General features: G+C 47.4%; 1 protein-coding gene and 1 long non-coding RNA gene across 3 annotated transcripts in view; one reads left to right on the forward strand and one right to left on the reverse strand.

The window, feature by feature from the left end:
• Positions 1-20,427, reverse strand: part of GATA6 (GATA binding protein 6) — a 32,215-nt gene extending 11,788 nt beyond the window's left edge. Inside the window, exons 1-6 of one of the 2 annotated variants that reach the window (XM_070778842.1) lie at positions 20,317-20,427; positions 17,731-18,896; positions 13,365-13,531; positions 9,538-9,663; positions 8,386-8,473; positions 8,190-8,293 (exon numbers count right to left, since the gene is read on the reverse strand). In XM_070778842.1, the coding sequence (XP_070634943.1) occupies positions 8,190-8,293; positions 8,386-8,473; positions 9,538-9,663; positions 13,365-13,531; positions 17,731-18,859 (1,614 nt within the window). In that variant the 5' untranslated portion in view covers positions 18,860-18,896; positions 20,317-20,427. Of the gene's footprint in view, positions 1-8,189; positions 8,294-8,385; positions 8,474-9,537; positions 9,664-13,364; positions 13,532-17,730; positions 18,897-19,624; positions 19,773-20,316 lie in introns of those variants that run through there. The other variant, XM_070778843.1, reaches the window with a different exon arrangement.
• LOC109577987 (uncharacterized) overlaps positions 20,422-21,157 on the forward strand; it is a 33,676-nt gene continuing 32,940 nt past the window's right edge. Inside the window, exon 1 of the long non-coding RNA XR_011563805.1 lies at positions 20,422-20,590. This is a non-coding gene — a long non-coding RNA (uncharacterized lncRNA). The remainder of the gene's footprint in view (positions 20,591-21,157) is intronic.

Below are 21,157 nucleotides of genomic sequence, written 5' to 3' on the forward strand. Positions count from 1 at the left end.
ACTCCACATGCTTCCACGTTCCTTGCCAGGGTGACGTGTGACTTTCTCAGTGAAGGCCAATGTGGTCAGACAGGAACGTGAGTGAGTTATTAGAAGGGGCTGTGAAAGAAGAAAAGAAAGGGAGCCTGGCACGTAAGGAGCGTGAAGATAAAATGCCAACAAAATATTTATGTTCATGGCTTGCAGCAAGTGGCGAGTGGTATATTAATAACTGCGATGATGGGCCGACTCCCTGGGAGCGGTGGGAGACGTCGGCTCCAGCCCCGGCTGCAAGGCGGGCTTGTCTTGTGACCTTATGGAGTCACTCCGGATCCTGGTTTACAAATGAGCCGCTCATAACACCTAAGTGCAACTCTCTCCCAGACCCTTGTGCGAGATTAATGCCTTTTTAACTCTTTTTATTCATTTAGAGAAAAAAAAATATCTTGGACTATAAACTCTTGGGTGGGGGAAATGGACGCTTGCCTCTTTAAGAAATGCTTTTTAATGATTTTATAAAAATTAAATTGAAGGCAATTTGCATATTCTGCAAGTTCCAACTCACTTGGCACTCGCTAAGCACAGGTTTAAATCCCACTTCAAAAGGATTTTGGTACCTCGATCTTGTATTTCATATTTTAAGGGAGACTTTTTACCATCATATTAAGCATGTCAACAACAGTAAACATGCTTACCTGTTGTTTTTTTCCTATTACCCAGCTAACAAAGCCCTAGAAATGCAATGGGCTTTATTGATAAGTATATTTACAAGAAAATGTATACAATATAGCTTATATATTTGGTCATGAGCAAATCACTTCTATGGTGCTATTCTCCTAGCTGTACCATCAGCCAAAACTAACCAAAATTAATCATATTTCTTTAAGAAAATGCCATTTCTTCCCTCTAAAGATTTCAACAGCGCGTATACTATCACATATGAATTCAGTGTGCTGTAGTGGTAAAAACACTGACTCTGGATCTGCCAGGCCTGGATCCAATTCCAAGCCCGTCTCTTAATCTGATACATAACCTTGCACCTATTACTGAGTGTCACTCCCCAAAATAGAAAATAGAAAAAGATACCTCATTTGTACAGTGATAATTGGGAATAAAAAAGATACATAAACAACTGGAACATAAAAGGTACTTGGCAGAAGTTAGTCTCCTGCCTTCCTACATCCCACAATCTTACAAACGAGAAAGTACAAGAAACACAGAAAACTCAAAGCAACCAGCATGATGATTAATCCACTAACACCCGATTCCTGAGTGCCCTAAAGGTGTGTGTGGAACATTCAATGTAAGAGTTAAGCAGGAACTTTGGCCCCCACTTCAGCAGCCTCTTAAATCTTCTCTTTCTGACACGTGAAGTCCTCTGAGTGAAAGCAACTCCAACTGTATGTAGGTCCTTCGTGAATGTTCCTTTCAGCTATCTAACCACTATAAAGATAATTAATAATAATAGAAGCTATAATTGTGTAACCAATCATTATGTCGGGTAAATCCAAAGTGATTCAACTACTCAGGGGAAAAGACAGTGGAATATAAAACTTACTAATAAAGAAAGAAGCTACGTGACTCAAGGGATGTTTTCCCGTTTTCATCATAGAATGCAAATATTAACATATAAAATAAAATCCATAAAAAGAATATAAAATATTAACTTGCCAAGTACCTAACCTTTCTTCAGAGGCCTTATAAAGACATCCAGACAGCCCAAGAAATGTCAGTCCCTAAATCACTACACCTCATCTACGAGCACTTAAGCACTTAACTCTTTCAAACCACTTCTAGCATGAGATTTAGCACCATGCAGCCCAGAGGTATTGCTTCTGACAAGGTCATTGCATAAAGCTGTTACCAAGGAGAGGCTGCAGGGAAGAGTCTCCCCAGGCAGACCGCCTCCCTGAGGTTACACGAGGCAGGAACTGAGATACCTATTCAGCACAGAGAAACTGACCAATGAGCAAGGCCCACCCAAAGGCAGAGAACCAGGCAGAGAGGAATCTGAGGTGCGATCCCCGTGTCTCAGTCTAAGGACGCCTGCCTCTCTCCCAGGAAGCCGTCTATCACCAACCACCAACCACAAAGTGAGGAAATGAATCCCTATCACCAACACGCCCTCCCTAATAGTCTCCATTCTGAAGGGTCACCTGGAACCATCTTGCCCCCAAGGAGCCCCTAGGGACCAAGAAACTAAACATTCTAAGTTCTAAGGTCAGGACACATCACAAATTTCGAGGAGGGAGTTTTCCTTTGTAACTGCGAGAGGAAAACCCTGCTTGTAAAATGTACAAAAAAGGATCATGCAAGCATTTGTTTACATCAATTATCAAAACACGCCCAGTTCAGGATGGTTTAATTGTCAGACTGTAACTACATGGTTGATGAGAAACCACAGTAAGTATTAGAGAAAGTCCACCATTTAGAAATGAATTTAGTATGGACCCTACCTAAGGCTTAATATGGACTTGAAAGCAGTTTGAAATATCTGCCTTCCACCTAATTGATCCATCTCATCTCCTGCTGTTGGCTTTTTACACCCTAAGCTCAGCCGTACTGAATTCCTAAAACTGTGCCGTTGAAGAATCATAGCTACCCATGCTCTTCTTCTTCCTGGAGGCCTCGATCCCAATTTTTCCCCTACAAAAATCCTCCACAACTAATTCAGATTTCCTCTCCTCTGTGAAGCTGTTTCCAACCCTGTAGTCAGAATTCACGGCTCCCTACTTTTGACTTCTACTTCGTTGTTCATTTATAGCTTTTTCAAATCTCATCTGTCTGTACATACGTGCTCCCATCACTACCACCACATTATGAACAATTCAATGTCTGGAACCTTGTTTCACTACATGAAAAAACAGTGTCACCCCAGCACAATGTTCCTTCAATAAAACAAGGACTGCAAGGCAAGGGCTACTCAGATAGAGTTTGTGTTTATTTCAACATTATGTGTTCAATGATGACTTCAACATTATATTTGCACTATTAATATAAATTTAAGTAGGCTTTAACTTTTTAAAATAATCATCAACAGAACTACTTTCAGGCGGGCAAAATATGTTCAGTGATTTCTTATTCTCATTGTCTTATTGTTCATCTTCGCACCAAATTAATCCTCCCTGTCCCAAAGAAAATTGAGAAATACCCTTTATCTAGAAATTGGGGGATGAGTTATAAACATATGGCACAAGCATATGTATAATATACACACACACACACTTTATGTATGTGAGTACATATCCAAAGTATCTTCCAGTTTTATAAATTTTTAGTTACAAGTCCTAAGAGGGATAGGAATCTACAGAGGCTACTTGTTAAATCTTATTTGGGAATTGCTGAAACAAAATGTTATCATATTTGTCTAATAACAATAACAACAAATACCATAAAAATACAACTCAAGAAATGGAATTCAGTGAAAGATTTAAATATTCCTATAATCTACAGAGAACACAAATGGCAAAGAAAATCTGATGTCTATTCAGGTCCACTAAAGACTCATTTTTCAGTAAATTTACAGATACAAGATTTTACACTGAATAAAAAAACTACTCTGGGGAAATTTAAGTTCCAAAGTCACAAAATTAATCAACGTATCAAAAATTAAGTTCAACACATTTCTCAACCCAAAGAATTCCATACAAGAAATTGATTCTAAAACTATGATCAACACAGAAAAAAATAAGGAAAAGAAAAATGAAAGATAATATGGTCTAGTGAATAATAAGTGTTATATAAATGAAAGCAAATAAATCATTTATTGCAATCACTTTTCAAAAGTTCTAAAAGGAACAAGACAGGGGTTATTTTACTACCAGGCTGCGCGGCGGCAGCAACAGGTTTTCCTGTTTTCATAAAAGAGACAAACTGCCCTCCCTCCACCTCCCAAACCACACCACATGGGCACAGCCTGCAACAGAGAAACTGAGTTCTAAGGGAGCCAGGTCAGCGAGCCGATGACCATGAGAAGGAATGAGACAGAAGTCCAGTTAAAACACAACGGAGCATCACTTCTCAGCCTTTTGGCTAAGATCAAGTGTAAAACACAAAGGAGCAACAGAAAGCTAAGACATGCCAAAAAGTCAACAGCACGAAGCTTCAGAGCAGCGCAAAAATGATTCTCCTGTCTCTCCCCCTAGAATATTCCGGTCCAGCCAGATCTGCTCAGGTACCAGGTCCTGAGAGGCCCACCGCTGAATGTGCCCACAGGCGGGGACCTTGGAACGTAAAGAAAGAAGTCCTCTAGGACTGCCTGCTGGTCATCTCCAGCAGCTGATTCCTCAAACGGGAATTAACACAATCAGTCTGATAGGTCTCTTCTCAAAGACCCGACTTCTCTGCTTTAACTCACGATCCTTAAGGAAGGCAGGAGAAGCAGGTATGTAGCCACTGACGTCTCTAAGTAGAGCACGTGACCCGTTGCCTTGTTCCATTAGGAACGTGCCTGTGATCACCCTTCGTTCTGGAGTTTGGCTGTCCCTATTAAACTAGGACTTCCCTGCAGGACTAATTTCCACCCCACCAGTCACAGGGGCCACTGGAGATCCACGGTGTGGACTCATCACCACAGGAGGTTTAAGGGTCAAGCCAAAGAAGGAACCCTGTGACCAGATATACCTTTGCTACGGGGATATAGCAACATCCCCTTTACCCACAGCACTCACAAAATCCTATAAGCAGTCGGTCACAACAACAGCTGTCCTCCAACATCATAAACTGAGACCTAAGTGGGAACATGTCACATCTTTGTCAACACAACCGCCTTTCACAAATGCTTCTGCCAGCTGCTCACAGATAACACCTCCAGCAGACTCTTCATGGCACCTCCGCTGCCACAGTGGCCACGCGCACGCAGAACCGGTCAGCCCAGGAGGGTCAAGGCACCAACAAGGACACACCCTGGTGCTCATGGGGCACCACTGAGTCGGCTTCAGTTATCCTTGGAGGGGACACTTTCCATAAGGCGGCCAGCAGGTTGGCTTCTGCCAAGTAAGCCTGCGTCCGCTAACGGCCCCGTCAAGAGGGCACCAAGGACTCAGCCCAGTGTTCCCCGATGGGCTGGCCGTCGGGGAACACCCAGGAGCCCAGGTGCCAGCCCTGGCCGGGGAGGGATGGGTCCTTGGAGGGAGGAGGGGACGATGGGCCATCCTCTCTACACCCCCACCCCACCCCGACCCCCCGCCCCCGCCTCTGGGAAGAGCTGTCAGGACGCATTTCTGAGGCCACCTGGGCTCGGAGAACTGCTCTGTCTGGGGCTCGCACGGCTGTCTCCCATGGAAGCTGCCCGGGCTCCAGGAGCGATGGGGACCTTATAGGGTACTGCTCTCCAACTCCCCCAATCTCTAAAGTACTTTTTTTTTTTTAATACTAAAATCCCTTTGCATCCTGACTGCTAGTGGGAAACTGAGCCTTCCTCTGACGGCACTGGCCAGCCAGCCACCCCCAGGAAGCAGGCTCCCGAGTGAGACAGATGCCGAGATACCAAGGCTGCCTTGGGACCAGCCTCCGGATTCCCAAGGTCCCACTTCCAGGCATGCCCAGGCTAAATCCTGTCACCGCCTTTGCACAGTTCCTCCCCTGGAGGGCAAAATTGATTGGACTTGCAAAGAGTCAATTTTGAATTTTTACATCACAGAACCAGCACGTGAGCAAAACAGATTCCACTCACCATGTTTCTAAAGCCTATTGTAGGGCAAATATCTCTATTTCTGTGCCATTTATCATTCAAATTTAGCTTTTGCCTCACTAAGCTTGGACTGTAGCACTGACAAAAGTGAGCTGGAGCAGGCAGCAACCCATTTTTCAGCCAGTAGAGATAGACCACTGAGGCTGAAATCGTAGCTGGTCCCTCAATGATTTGGAAAATCAGAACACTGTTTTACCTCACGTAAGCCCCATAATTGTGGAGAAGGCAATGGCACCCCACTCCAGTACTCTTGCCTGGAAAATCCCATGGATGGAGGAGCCTGGTGGGCTGCAGTCCATGGGGTCGCTAAGAGTCGGACATGACTGAGCGACTTCACTTTCACTTCCCACTTTCATGCTTTGGAGAAGGAAATGGCAACCCACTCCAGTGTTCTTGCCTGGAGAATCCCAGGGACGGGGGAACCTGGTGGGCTGCCGTCTATGGGGTCGCACAGAGTCGGACACGACTGAAGCTACTTAGCAGCAGCAGCAGTAGCAAGCCCCATAATTGGCTTCCATGGCAGTTCAGATGGTAAAGAATCTGCCTGCAATGCAGGAGACCTGGGTTTGACCCCTGGGTCAGGAAGATCCTCTGGAGAAGGGAATAGATACCCGCTCCAGGATTCTCGCCTGGGAAATATCATGGGCAGAGGAGCCTGGTGGACTACAGTCTATGGGTCACAGAGTAGGACACGAGTGAGTGACTAACACACTTTCAAGCTACATAATTGCTTCTGAGGACTTAGGGCTTAATAAAGGAAATTTTAAAATAATATCGATCTTTTCATTTCCTTACAAGTAACTTCTATTTACCACTTTAGACCCTTTAAGTTACACGTTAGCCTCTTGTAAAAAAAAAAAAAAAAAGTCCTTCAGCAGCATTCACCTTTATGAAGGTTATAAAGGCAAGAATGTTCTTTAAGAACATGTGTCTGCAACAAATAACAGCAAAAGCTTTTTCCATTTTGAAACTCTGAACATGTTTCTTGTTCATTAAAGAACCTCCCTCCCCTATAAAAAGAGCTTGAATTGGAGGATAAAGAAAATATCAAATATAGTTTAAAGCAGTTTAAAAACAGATTACTTTAATGTTTAATTTTTGTTAGTTTAAGGCAGCAAAAATACCAGCTCCAAGGTTCCCAGTTCAAAGACACCTCGGGGGCAGTGGTTTCAATTTCACCTGCAGTGATTGTTCAAAAACACAAATTTCCAAGCCCCACCCCTAGAGACGCTGACTCAGAAAATCCAGGGTGGAGCCCAGGAATCTGTAGTATTTCAAAGTACCCCAAATAAAGCAAAAATCAACGGAAAAAAGAATTACTAAGTAGGGATTTTAATGCTAATGTTTCATCCTAAACTAGTCTCAGTGTAATCCTCACCCGGGGCACTCTGGGAAAACCTACCGCCCCGGGCCCGCCTGCATCTCTGAGGGCCAGGGTGCGGCCAGGTCATTTTTAAAGGGCATTCCAGGTAAATCTGGGAAACCCTAGAGTGGGAAAGTGCTCTTCACTTGAGAAAAACTGAGTTTCAATCATGGCTTTACTGAAACTAAGTCTGAGATCTGCACCAAAACTCAGGCATCCTCGTAGGGGTGTGAATCTCACAAACCCAGTTGCTCACAGGCTGACCACAAGGCTGAAATAAGCCTGGGTACAATCAAGGAACATTATAAGAAGGCAAGGCTGCCCAGCCCAGCAGAGGACCAGCAGTTAGGTGAAGATCAGTGAATACAGCAGCATGTGGCTCATGGTGATGACGTTTTGCTTTGGGTAGATGATTTCCAAAAAAAAAAAAAAAGAGAGAGAAAGGGAAAGAAGGAAGAGAAGAGGAGAACAGAAAAGGCTGGAGTCAATAAGATTTGTTGTTGTTTAGTTGCTCAGTTGACTCTTTTGCAATCCCATGGATTATAGCCCACCAGATTTCTCCGTCCCTGGGATTTTCCAGTCAGGAATATTGGAGTTGGTTGCCATTTCCTTCTCCAGGGGATCTTCCCAACCCAGGGATCAAACCTGCAGCTCCTGCGTCTATTGGCAGGCAGATTCTTTACCACTGAGCCACCAGGGAAGACGTTGATAAGATAAGCAAAAGCAATTTAAATGTCATGGGCATTGGGAAATATAAAACCATTGAGCTGTGCCTGATCTACACTAGAAATATATAGATATATAGATATACATACATATGTACGTATACACACACACATATATATAAACTCAGATAAAAACCTGGAAATAAAACAATTTAAAGCACTTCAAACCCAAACTTCTTGCTTTTACTTAGGTTAATTCAACCATAAAAAAATGATATAGATCTTAATTAAGAGGTTTGTAAAGTACTTAAGTTTGTCATTTTGTTGACATTTAAATGTAATTTCCTCTAAAAACTATTCTTAGGTATCAGCTAACTAAACTGAACTGTTGGTTTAGATTATTGTACTACCAGATAAGATAAAATTGGAGATAATATACAGGAGAGCAACTCACTAGCTGAGAAAGAGTCTATGCTGTTTTAACACTTACCCCTGAGGCTGCCGGTTGTGTGGTGGGGGAAGTATTTTTGCTGCAGTCATCTGCGTTAGAAGAGGTGGAAGTTGGAGTCATGGGAACAGAATTATTGCTATTACCTGTAACGGTCAAAATTAACCTCATAAATATACATATACTCTACTAAGGCTGGCAAATATTTTACAGTCAAACAGCATTTTCTTATATTTACCAGAGCAAGCTTTTGACTTATTTATGTTCTTAGGTTTTCGTTTCCTGGTTTGAATTCCCTCTTTTTTCATAGCAAGCGGTCGAGGCACCTAAAAAATTTTTCACGTAAGACATAAGTTTAATAAATATTATACTGCAGAAAAACCAAACTAACTAAAGACTGAATGTCAGTACTGAAAGCCCTCATTTAAAAGAACTTGGCATAAATTTCAATCCAATTTTTATACACACTTCATAGATTCCAGCTACACAAAGACTACACTTTCCCCATCAAATGCAAAGATTCCTCCAGAGGGGGGAAAAAATGGGGTAATTTGCCAGGTAGAATCTCTTCCCTCAACTTAACGTTTATTGTTTTAAACAACTTTTAATTACAGAGTGAAACCACCGAATTACATATTTTTATTTCAAAGAGATCGTGAATTCTTCTTTCTACATATACCAAGGTTATTTTTCTTTTTAAAGTTGGCATATTTTATAATATCTTGTGCTATGCTTAAAATGCAACATCTTTTTAACTAGAGCTATCCAATGTTATGACTCTTCTGTATAGATGTATTTGACTGCATTCACATTTTTAAGCTATAAACTAGTTAGTGTCCATTTCTAGTAGGTTCCATGCTTTCTTCTTTTTATGTGTACAGCTTTTTAAAATACACACACTACTATATACAAAATAGATAACAAAGAGATCTGCTGTATAGCACAGGGAACTATACTTAACATTCTTTAATAACTTAAGAGGGAAAAGAATCTGAAAAAGAATACACACACACATATGGATCACTGAATCACTTGCTGTACATCTGAAACAACATTATAAATCAACTAGACTTCAATTTTACAGTTTTTTTTAAAAAAAGATTACTACCATCTTATCAATTCTAAAATGCACATTTCCCACCTTTTTGTGTTTCTACAATCTGGATGTCTGGCTATGGACGTGTATAAGTTTAACTGGCATCATTTTTTGTTTCTTACCGGTATGATAATAGTTCTAGAATAATTAACAGACCCCTAGATTCACAAACGTGTGTATACAAAAATCAGATCCTTCACCTCCATGCCCTCTCCCCTGCTGATTTTTTTAAGCTGAGACTGAGTACAAACGAGACACTGAAGGTGTATACACAGAGCAGAGTAGGTGGCGCACCCCATGGAGCTTCATGTAGAGTCCACAGGCATTGCACACAGGCTCGCCCTCGGCGTTTCTGCGCCACAAAGTGGTGGTCGTGGTGTGACAGTTGGCACAGGACAATCCAAGCCGCCGGGAGGAAGGCTAGAAAGCAGCACAAGAGAGTGGACAGACGTAAGTGCTTTTCACATATATGCTACACACGTCAACGTGTCGTGTCCCTGCCAGCAACAAGCATGTACCTGGTTGAGCAGTCCCCCTTGAGGGAAAAAAAAAAAACCTTGAAGTGTAATTAGGTTGACCTTCCTGGACCAAAGTGTGCCCATCTAATACAGATCAATTGATCTGCCCCAGCTCATTAGCATAGATTAGAGCAGTCACAATACTGGCCAATGCCTGCGCTCACTGTTGTTGTCAGAGGTCTGAGTAAAGAAATGCAGTCATAAACTGCCTGCCAATGTGTTAAGTGGCTTTGGGGAGTCTCTGCCTCATCTGAAAACTCAGATAACCAGGTCTATTTCTCAGAATGTGCAGAGGAATAAACCAGAAACTGTAGAAAAGCCTATATATATTAATAGAAATGAATTTTGGAAGATGCACCAAAAAATTTTGTAAAGAAACATATTTTAATACATCTCATTAATTATCATCATGATCACCTATTGCCTGAATTTTCTGTATTATCCATTCTCCAAAGGACAAGCGAATTCTACAACACTGTGTTAGTGCCGGCCTTGTCTTGGCGGTGCTGCTATATTTGATTTACCCTGTCGGTATAGAACTTTTCCTCACGTGGTGGCGGTGCTTTAGTCAATAAAATCGTGTCAACCTCTTGCAACCCCATGGACCATAGCCTGCCAGGCTCTTCTGTCCTTGGGATTCTCTAAGTAAGAATACTGGAGTGGGCTGCCTTTTCTTTCTCAGTACAAAGGGTTAAATTTGTCAGAAAAGGTCAACTGTCTGTCACTCTGATTTCTATGTTTCCTTTATACCCATAACATCCTTATGTGGAGTTTATCTCCTCTAAACTATTATGTGTGAATTATAAAGAGGGGCTTTTTAAGCTAGTCTAAGTTCTTACCTAGAATGACAAAAATCTAAGTTTGCTTTTCGATTACCTAGATAGGCAACTTTAAAAATGTGCTATGACTTCAGTTAAAAAAAAAAAAAACAAAAACCTATGGGGAAAATCCAGGGACCAAAACAAGTTGAAAGATACAGAATTAGGGAAGTTGGCTGTGATGATTAATTTAAGAAAAGTTATGAAGAATAGACGACAAAAACACAGATTGAGCATGCACTGACTATTCAGATTAAAAGACAGAGATTTTCAAAATCTTTGTTGGCAAAGTCAAAAGCTAAAAATTGAATTTTGTTTTTACAACTCACGTCCTGTTGTTATTGCTACAGCATACTCTTTACAGACAAGTTGTAAAACCAAAGAGACACTGGGAAGCCTCTTAGCACTGCCACATTTTTAAGAAGTCGGTGCTAAGAAAGAATCACTTTGACTTTGGTGGAAACAAGTATGTTTGGCTGACAGAACTATTTGGGAACTTGCTTTGTTAAAATGATGAAAACATGAACTCTTACACCTCAGGGCTGCTGCTTCTTTTTTTTTTTCTTTATCCGTAAAAGAGAATAATTTCCCAGAAGAGCAATCCTTTCTCTCTTCATAAATATGAAATAAGTAAATTAGGGACAGGAAAGTTCATTTTATAAACAGGTCATTTATGATAGTTTGCAGTGGAATTTGGAGCCAATGTGAGGCAAACTTGTTATCAGAATTTGCCATTATAACAAAGAACTTTATGACTGTCAACTGCAGATCATAAGTGAAGCCAGTCCCCATAAACATGTGAAATAAAGGTGAGCAGGTTATAAAAGTTTCTTGTAACAAGCGATCTCAGTTATATTCATCACTAACAAGGAATTCAGGTTACACCATAAATCTCTTATTTTGCAATGTATTACAAGTTCAAATTCACTGTGATTGGTCCTGTACTGCTAGCTAAACAAACTTGGGTTCAACATTCTATGTCTGAGAACTAACTAGACCCAGCAAAACCATAAATAAGAAGCCCACAGGAGAACTAATTGATAGACACACCCTTCAATTGGTATCATTTATAACCCATTTACAAAGCACATTGTCGGACCTTGGTCACTGCCAAGACACCTGCCATACAGAAGGAAAACTAATAGATTCAGAGATGTTAAAACTGGGTTTTGTGTTTCCTGTTAACAGTCATTTTTACTGGTAAGTGCACAAAACTAAGGCCACTCTCTAAATATGGATGTTAACAGATCAAATTTAAAATGCCACTAGAAACGAAATGGCTAGTATTCTGCCAGCGTTTTGCTAAATCTTGAGAAAATGTTGCCTTTCCGGGCTCAATCAGGACTCTGTTCAATGTGCCTTTCCAAAAAAATAATCATCTCTTTCATTGTGCATACATTGGCTAATGCATGAAGTCAAGGAACTTCCTTGGAATATTTACCAGCAGTACTTTTAAAATACGATGCATGTAAGAAAAATGAAAAAACACAGGGAGTCAGGCACAGAAGTTAAGGATGCCCTTTGAAGCAAAGTCTAAGCTGCGGGTGACTAACAAGTTTAAGGCACATACACTCATTAAATTAACCTCGGCCACTTTATTTTAAATGCATTAAAAACAAAACAACCATAAAACTAATTGCTTCTCTTTAAGGTGGCAGACTCACATTGTGATGCAATTTCACTCTAATCTATTTAACACAAACAACATGTGTAGCATTTGTTCCTGCTAATTAGAGTATAACAATTAAATAAATTACTTGGATACTTAAGATGTCTGGCATCTAACTGTAAAATATTTTACTTTAAAAGGTATTAGAGTATGAGTACTTGGCTAAACAAATGTTAGCCTTACAGTGGGGCGTGTGAAAGCTTTCATTTATTTTCTCTAATCAGAACAGCAGTAAATACCCTTTCCTTCTTAAAAACACAGGGGACAATAAGAGATTAATCCCTGAAGAAAATCAGAATTCCCACACTTTAAATCATAGTGAAATGTGTTGGGATGGTGAAAATCTTCTACTTGAGAAAAATGTGCAGACTGCATTTTTCCCCTCAAGTTCTATGAACAGTAGTTCTCTGAACAGCCAGATTTCAAAATAACAAAAGTTAGAGTAAATAAATTTTTCACTAGACTCAAGGACAATCCAAAGGACGGATGGAATTTGGAGCTAAAACTAATCTGAAGAGGTGGACGGGGCCCGGAGGTGGAAACGACAGAGTCAAAGGGATTCAAGTCGAGCCTTGGGGACAAGAGGGCGGTGGGTTCCATTTTAACATACATTTTACGGGATGTTACAGAGGAGCTAGATCTCCTCAAGAATCGACTCCAAACCAAAGAGTCCACAGTGAAAAGAAACCTTCACTTGATCTGGGGCTGTAGTCTGTTTCTCTCCCTGGAGGTTACTAACATTACTCATTCCTTGGATCTCCTTCCAAAATTATTTCAGTGCATTTGCAAGTACATCTAGAGATGTGTAAAGATAGGGGGTTGGTACTTTTTAAAAAAAGACAGTAGCACACCACACCTTCCTTTTTTTTTTTTTTTCTCCTATTTAAGGATGTCACTCTCTGTGTGAATTTGAGCAGAGGGCTGCCTTCATTCCCCTTTGGCTAGTTTCGGGGACGATCTGCCCCAGTGGGCGCTAAAACTACCCGGGACCCCCAATTCGGGTCCGCTGTAGGCCGCGGGCACAGGTGCGGGCCGGGTCGGGCGGGGACACCCGGGCCCCGCGGGCAGCGCGCGGCTCCGGGCCGGGCCGCGGGGGAAGGCGGCGCCCGCACTCACCACGCGCTTCTGCGGCTTGATGAGGGGCCGGCTGAGGCCGTTCATCTTGCTGTAGAGACCGCAGGCGTTGCAAAGGTAGTGGCCGGTGCCGTCGCGCCGCCAGAGCGGCGTCTGGATGGAGCCGCAGTTCACGCACTCGCGGCTCTCGGGCAGGTCCTCCAGCAGGTCTGCGGGACGAGAGGCCGGTGAGGTCCCACCGCGCGCGCGCTCGCCCGCCCGACCCCGCGAACCCTATAAACCCGCACCCAGAGTCCCCCGAGCCCGCTCCCGCGCCTTCCTGCTCGGCGGCCCGGCCGGGAGCCGGCTGTTGATGTCACCGCGACCGATCTGTTGACCCATTATTTGTCCAATACTTCTGCACCCCTGGGCGCGCCCCGTGCAAAGCCCTGCAAAGTCCGGTGACAGAGCTAGAAACCCGGCCCGGATCATCCGCCTTCCGTCTCCCCAAGGACCTCGGAATTGAGATGAGCCTTGGGGTGGTCGGTGTGGGCCCCCTGACCTCTCCTTTCCCGCTGTTCCCAAGCTTTTCAAAACTGAAATCCATCATAATTACAATACACCACTTGCCAAAACCCGAGTAAGCTTTGCAGTATTAACAGTGATCGTTCACCCCAGGCCCCACCCGCAAATATCCCCGCAAATACCCCGGGACATAACAAGGCTGTCTTCTTTTATCTCAAGTAATTTTTTGAAAGTATTTGCTATGGCTACCACCACTCTTCCTTTTCCTCCATAAAGAATAGACAACTGAAATTAGAAATATTGTTCTTGAGCACTTTTACCAATTCATTAATAATGACTCCTGGGGGGGAAACGCAGTAAGAAATTAGTAAGAACAGAGATGAATGTTAGTTTAATTTTCATGTCACAAAAACCAAACACTAAAATATTACGATTTTAAAATGGGTCTAATTGCTACAGTCTACAAAATTTCTACAAATGGTCGATACTGAATGGATTCAGAAAATTACCAGCACTATTCCAGTGCTAAATCAAAGTTTTTCCTACTTTCCTACACTAAAATTTAAACTTATGTCATCTATTTAAATTAGTATTTGTCATTTTACTGTTTGCTTAGTTTTCCAAAGTTCATAATTAACCTAAACCTGCTAACTTAAAAAAAAAGCCTTTAGAGTAAATGATTTTAACATTTATTACTTTCCCTTAAATCAGCTAAATATGAACAATTAACTAAAGTGAGATGGGTACTTATCAAGTACTTTTGAAAATATTTCCTTTAAAGTAACTGTTTAGAGTTATTTATATTACACAAAATTTAAATGTTACAATTTGGCTTTCTTCAAGGGGCATTTTGAATCAAATTTTAAAGTAAATAAACATGACACTTTAGAATTTATTTGAAGACTATGTTAGCAAAACTTTCTATTCTTTCTATTTGTCAGTGGTTGGTTTATAGCTTGTGTCTACCATCAGCTTTTGTAAAGATATTTCAGTCTGATTTGGATACACAAAAATCTTTAATTCAATTAATATTATTTTCCCTGCAAAACAAGTTTCCTTCCTCCTCAAGAAATAAATTTAAAAGAAACTAGCACCCCCATAACCCCAGTTCAAAGTTGTCATGGGGATACTGCAACTTAGAACACATCACAGAGATTTATTCTTCTCCGCCCTAAAAGCCACTGTTGACTACGGTAATCAGTAAAATGCTCAGGACTTCAAGGACACTGAAGTTAAACAAGGTATTTGTCTTTGTTGTTGACTTTAAAATGTTACCTATCAGAGCCCCTCTCCATGGAGAAGTGGGGCATTCCCTGGAGAACCCAGCCCCACGCCTGGCCTCCTCACAGGCTGGGAACAATAAAGAAACTCCCAATAGAAGACTGTGAGCGCCCCAGGTAAATCTCTTTGGTCGGCTGAAAACCTAGAGACAAAATGTAAAGCCCTGCTTGGATAAATAAAATTTAGGAAGTTTACCTATTTTTAAGTAAGTGAAATCTACAGCTCCCATTCCCTCCATACTTTTCCCGCTCCTTGTTGGGTAGCTTCGATTTTATAAGCAAAATGCAACTTTTTATAAAGCACAAAATCCAACTGTGCTGGAAGCTCTCTCACCAACAGGCCCCCAATAGGCCCCCTATTCATCCTAACTTGTCTGCTTTGGGTGCCCCGGGGAGTGACAGACTCTGAGGAGAAGGGTGAAGTCATCCCCAGACTGAGAATGGAACCCAATTCAGCAGCAGCTTGGAACAGCACTGGCCTCTGGGGACAGAGCTCACCCCCAGCCTCCCCACCACACACCCACCAGCACCAGGGAGAGGTGGACACACCAGGTTCCCAGAGCACCCAACCACACCCCTGCCTTAGCACTGAGCCCTGCCATCCACTCAAATCAGTTAAAAGAATGCCTCCATTTTTTTTTTTTTTTTTTTAATCAGAGTGGAGAAGCAGAGAATAAGGAACCTGGGAGGAGAGGGGCTGGGGGTCAAGGTCTCTCTAGCAGGGGAATACCTGTGGGGACAAGCAAAATTAGGGTCATTCGTCTCCCCAGCTCCCAGACTGGCTTATTCTCAGCAGCTTCCTGCCTTCTTAAAATACTCTTTACACAAAAGTTAGGTGTTCCTAAGCCCCTCTCCTTTAAACACACACACACACACACTCTGAATCTATACAAGACTTTTCTAACTTTGCAGCATCTACCCAGAAAGCAAAAAAAAAACAGTGAAAGGATAAACTACGTTTAAAATGAAATAACTTATAACTTGTCTGTAACTGCACCCAACCCCTCTAAAAGGGTTTTCTTCACAGAACCAGTCAGTTTAAACATCCCAAGACTCCCATACTGCCTTCTGGACTGCTGCTCTTCCTCTGTCCCGTGAAATGCTGAAATGGGGCAAAGGGAAATGGAGGTCAGGTAAGGTGTGTCCCGTCAGGCCGGCAGAACTGCCCCCAACCCAATTCACACAACCTTTCGGATTCCCTGCTGGATTCCTGACTTGACAAGCGCCTCACACCCCAACCACCATCTCCTCCCCATCCTTTGAAGATTCGTCTCCCAGTCTCTCTGCTCCCAGGAGCCAGACATGGGTCCCCATGCAGCAGCAAGGGTGACCTGGCTCTGTTCTATGCAGTCTCCAAACCTGAACGGGGTCCCTCCCCACCCGCACTCTACTCCCAGACCCACAGACTTTAAGGATTTTCGGCCCAATGTTACTGAGAGAGGGAGATTCAAGTCAGATCCTTCACCTTCAGGCCACTGGCATTCCCAGATTGTCCCTGAGCACAAGACTGGCTGTGCCTCACTTGACCCTCACTAACTAGGACCCCTAAAAGTCCTAAATGAGGAGTCCAGCCCTGGGGAGTGCGAATCCCAGGTGGGATAACTTAGGGTGAAAGGCCTCCTTGTCTTTGCCACCTTCTGACACCCACAACACCCCTTTAAAGAAGCAATGGGCCAAAAGTTTTTTGTTTTTGTTTTTTTTGGTCTTAGGAAACTGTCAAGTTATAGCAAACGCATGAAATACAAAGACAGACCCCTGAAAGCACGAAGAAGGATCCAGAACCCTGCGGCTGAGGAAAGAAGCCAAAACCCCTCCGTCGGGCCAGACAACAGTTCACACCCTCCCAGCTTGAGCAGGACAACCGCTCTTCAAGAGCGCGCATTTGCAGGAATTTTGACAACTCTTCCCAGCTCACCCCAAACTGCCCCCAGACACTGGAATGGAAAGCATGAGTGGGATTGGAAACTGAAAAATTACTGGCGTGCACTCTGGCGGAGGAATAGGTGTGGGTGCTGGGGTACCCCTGGTCCCAGCCTGGGGGTGGGGCGCAGACGGGAGCAGCAGCCGCAGACACCCCGCCTGCTGATGCCAAGCGAAAGGGCCCTTCCACCAGCTTTCCCTCGGGACAGTCACGAGGCTGACCTCTCTGCCTTCCCTCCCAACGAGTCGCAGGGAGATGCCAACGAGGTCCTTTTCCACCGTGGGGCTCTTTTAATAAAAACACTCTCCTTGAGAAAAACACACTCAACTCTCGATCTTTGGAGAGCTGAATTGCGTACGACTGTATCTGAGGAGAGGGTGATTGCCACGCTCAGCACTCGCCTAAAATCACCCTCCCAAATGGAAGTCCCACGCCTCCACCGGGAAAACTGAGGTCTGCGACCAGGCTCAGGCCCTGCCAGGTCCCTCCTGGGCTCACTTTTCCCAACGGCCCACTGCAGTCCCTGGACTGAGGCGTACCGGCGCATCTAGTCTCTCTCGTGCAAAGAAGCCCATCGCAACGCGGCCAGACTCCGGGCATCCACACCAGGAGAGCCCCGGAAACAGGGCCCAGTTCAAAACGCTGTTCCACACCCGCCTCGCGCCCTCCAACCCGCACGCCACGGCGCGACCCTGCCCCTTACCTGTGCCGGGGCCGCGCGGCACCGGGAGCGGGGCTCCGGCGCGGCTCTGCAGGCTGTGCAGCACCGGGGTCTCGAAGGGTCCGGCGGGCCAGGCGGGCGTCAGCGGGGCCCCCACGTAGGGCGAGTAGGCGCTCGGGTGGTGGTGGTGATGGTGGTGGTACGTCCCGTTCAGCGGCCGCGCGGCCGACAGCGAGCCATACTGGTGCTCGCGGCCGCCCATAGCCGCTAGGCCGCTGCCGCCCCCGCTCACGCCGCCCGCGGCCCCACCGCCGGCCGCCGCGTAGCCCCCGGGGTCCCGGGCCGCGCCGTTGGCCATGGGCGGACTGGGAGAGTAGGGGAAGCGCGCCGAGACGTGCGCCGCGGCCGAGCCGGCGCTGCCGGGCCCCGCCGCCCCTCCGGCCGCCGCGCCGCCTCCGCTGCCATACGGGGGACTATCGGCCGAGGCCTGGGGCCAGCCGGGGTGCGCGCCCGCGCCCCCCGCGTGATTGGCGGGCCCGCCGCCCGCCCCTTGTAGGTACGGCAGGCCGGGCAGCATGGAGCTCACGCGCGTGGTGGGGACGTAGACCGGGGAGCTCGCGGCGGCCGCGGCTGCAGCGGCTGCAGCCGCCGAGTGCACGAAGCCGCCGGGCGAGCCGTCGTAAGCTGCAGGCCCCTGGCTGGAGAGGGCGGCGAGGGTCTGGTACATCTCCTCCGGCTGCTCGGGCGCGAAAGGGCTCAGCTTGGCGCCGCGGCTGGACCACAGCAGCTTGCTGGCGGTCGCCGCTTGGTCGAGGTCAGCGAAGAGCAGTAGGTCCTCCCAGCTCGACAGGGCGCCCGCGGGGCCCGAGATCCCCGGCGCCGAAGGTCCGTGGGGAGCCCCGAAGGGATGCGAGGCGTAGGGACTGAGCAGCAGCGAGCGGGCCGTGGGTCCCGCCGCCGCCTCCGTGTCGAGCTGCGGCGTCCTGCAGTTGCTGGCGCCGCCGGGGCCGCGCTCCCCACCCCGAGAGCAGCAGGAGGAAGAAGAGGAGGAGATGGGGGAAGGCGGCGTGGAGGGCTCCCGCGCTGGAAAGGCTCCGGAGTCGCTGGCGTCCGCAGGGGGCGCGGCCCCAAGGCGCTTCGGCAGGCACCAGCCGCCGTCAGTCAAGGCCATCCACGGTCCGGCGCCGCTGCAAGCTGACTTTTAGCTCCTGAGACAAGATGGGGAGGGAGACAGGGTCGAGAAGAGAAAATTTTAAAAGGACTTATCAAAGCGCGGGCTGCACCGCGTCTCACCTCCACTCTTCTCTCCAGCTAATGAAATTCCTCAAAAATCCCGTTTTCAGCCCCGGGTTCCAGGGGTGGGGAAGGAGCATGGAGCCTGCGCAGCCGCCGCAGGGTCCTCCCAGGGCCAGGATACCCGCTCCTCCTCACGCGCAAGGCTTGGATCCCCTCTAGCTCCCTTCCCACCCCCGAGGCAGCATCCTTCATCCTCGCGCGCCAGATTCCAGGGGTGACTGGGAGACTGGCCGAGGTTTTCCTTCCGCCCCAAAGTGGCTCCCTCCCGGCCAATGGCACACAAAGGAACTTTTTAAGGAGCCATGCGCGTCTGCGCTGCCTTATCCTGCCTCCGTACCGCGGTCGCTCGCCCGAAATGCCTGGGGGTGAGGGCTGCCCGCGTGAAAATCATTAGCGTAGGGAAGGCAACCTGTCCCCTGAAAACGAAACCGCCGCGTTCTCCTACTCGGGCTTTCCCAGAGCTTCCTGGACTGCGCTGACGAGACAGAACGCGAGCCCCGGAGTGAAATTCAACCCAGACTTGGGAAGGTGGGGCGCCAGGGCGGAGACCGGAGTCTCAGACCTTCGGGACACGCAGGCTGTGCGGGATGTCCGCAGGGCCGGAATCTCCTGCCCACCCCACGTCCCCGGCGCCACGCACCTTAGGTACCGCTCGCCTATGCAGCCGCCAGCGCGTGCGCTCACGCCGGCTGGCCCACGCCGGCCAGGCCACCCCGGCCCACCCCGCGGTCATCCCCAGCCACGGAAAGGCCAGACCGTTCCACAATCGGACGTCGCGGGGTGGAGCGGAGTGCAGAGAAAAGGAGGGGGAAATGCAAGGGGGTGGGGTGGGGTGGGGGGACGTGAGACCGCCCCGGAGCCGAGGCCACCCCAAACGGGAGAGCAGGAAGAATGACAGGGAGACTGGGAGGGGGTGGAGGAGGGAGGAGGTGAACGCAGCCGGACTGGCCTTCTCGGGGCCGCTTCCTCAAATCGCTTCGGCTCATCGGAGATAACCATACTAAAATTAATACCCACACACAGACCCGGGGTAGATAGCAAGAAAGAATTCTCTGCCTGCCTGACTGCCGGCTCCCGCCCCTTTGCGCCAAGATAACTCTGAGATAAGGCTGAGCGCAGATAAGCGCTTCGGGGAGAGAAAAAGACACCAGAAGTTGGTCCGCGGTGTCCCGGGAACCTGGGAGCCTGCCGGGAATGGAGAAGGTAGACACCCCCGGAGCCGATCGCGGCCCGCAGAGGGCCGGAGAGCCGAGGCCGAGGGGCCTGCGACTAGGGAGGGGAGGTGCAGAGGAGGAAAGAAGGGAGTTGGGGCAAGAGAAGAAGCAGCCGAACCTCGGGTGGGCGCTGCGCATGGAGAACAGCCGTGGCGGAGGGTGCTCCCGAGTGCGGAGAGAGGCCGAGGGCGCCGGCAGGAGAGCGCGAGTCCGGGGTCTGCGCGGTGCCGCTGGTGAATAAAAAGGAGAGAGGAGGCGCCTCTTACTGCTCTGCCGGAAAACTGCAGCCTGCGCTCCTGATTGGACTCACCGAGCCCTAAACAAACAGCGCTCGCCGAAGGGTGCCAGGCTGTGGGTCGGAACTGCGTTCTGCGAGCAGCTGGGCGCTGGAGGTGAAGAGGAGGAGGAGGGAGAGAGGGGAGGAGAGAAAAGAGGGTGGGGAGGGGACGCCGAGAGGCGGGGGGAGGGGATCGCGCCGCCCCGGCAGACAATGAGCCCCGCGCAGCCTGCGGGTGTGGGCTGAGCCGAGAGCGCCGTCCTGGGAGCAGGAGGCCAGTCCATCCAGGGGGCGCCGATCCCCGGGACGCCGGGGGAGGGGCGGAGGTGGCAGAACGCCTGATCTGGCTGGCGACCCACACCCATTCCTCCGCCCTCCGTTACACGCGCTCTCAAGGGGGCGGGTTGGGGGGAGGGGAGGGCGATGGCGCGGGAGGAGTTGACCACGCACAACCCCACGCAGCCACCACAGCCGGAGCGACGCTCCAGCTCCGGGGTCAGCGCTCCCCCCGAATAAGGGGGGGACCGTGCTTTCCTCCGTCGGCCTTCCCCTCTCCTCTCGACCCAGTAAATGAGCTTTTTTGCTCCACAGTTGTGTGTGACCGACCTTAAACTCTCCCGATCTCTTCTCGAGACTCTGGGGCTCAGGTCGTGGTGGCCGTCGGGAGTCTTGTCTCCTGGGA

The sequence above is a fragment of the Bos indicus genome, chromosome 24 (assembly GCF_029378745.1).
Source record: "Bos indicus isolate NIAB-ARS_2022 breed Sahiwal x Tharparkar chromosome 24, NIAB-ARS_B.indTharparkar_mat_pri_1.0, whole genome shotgun sequence".
In the NCBI taxonomy this organism is placed as follows: domain Eukaryota; kingdom Metazoa; phylum Chordata; class Mammalia; order Artiodactyla; family Bovidae; genus Bos; species Bos indicus.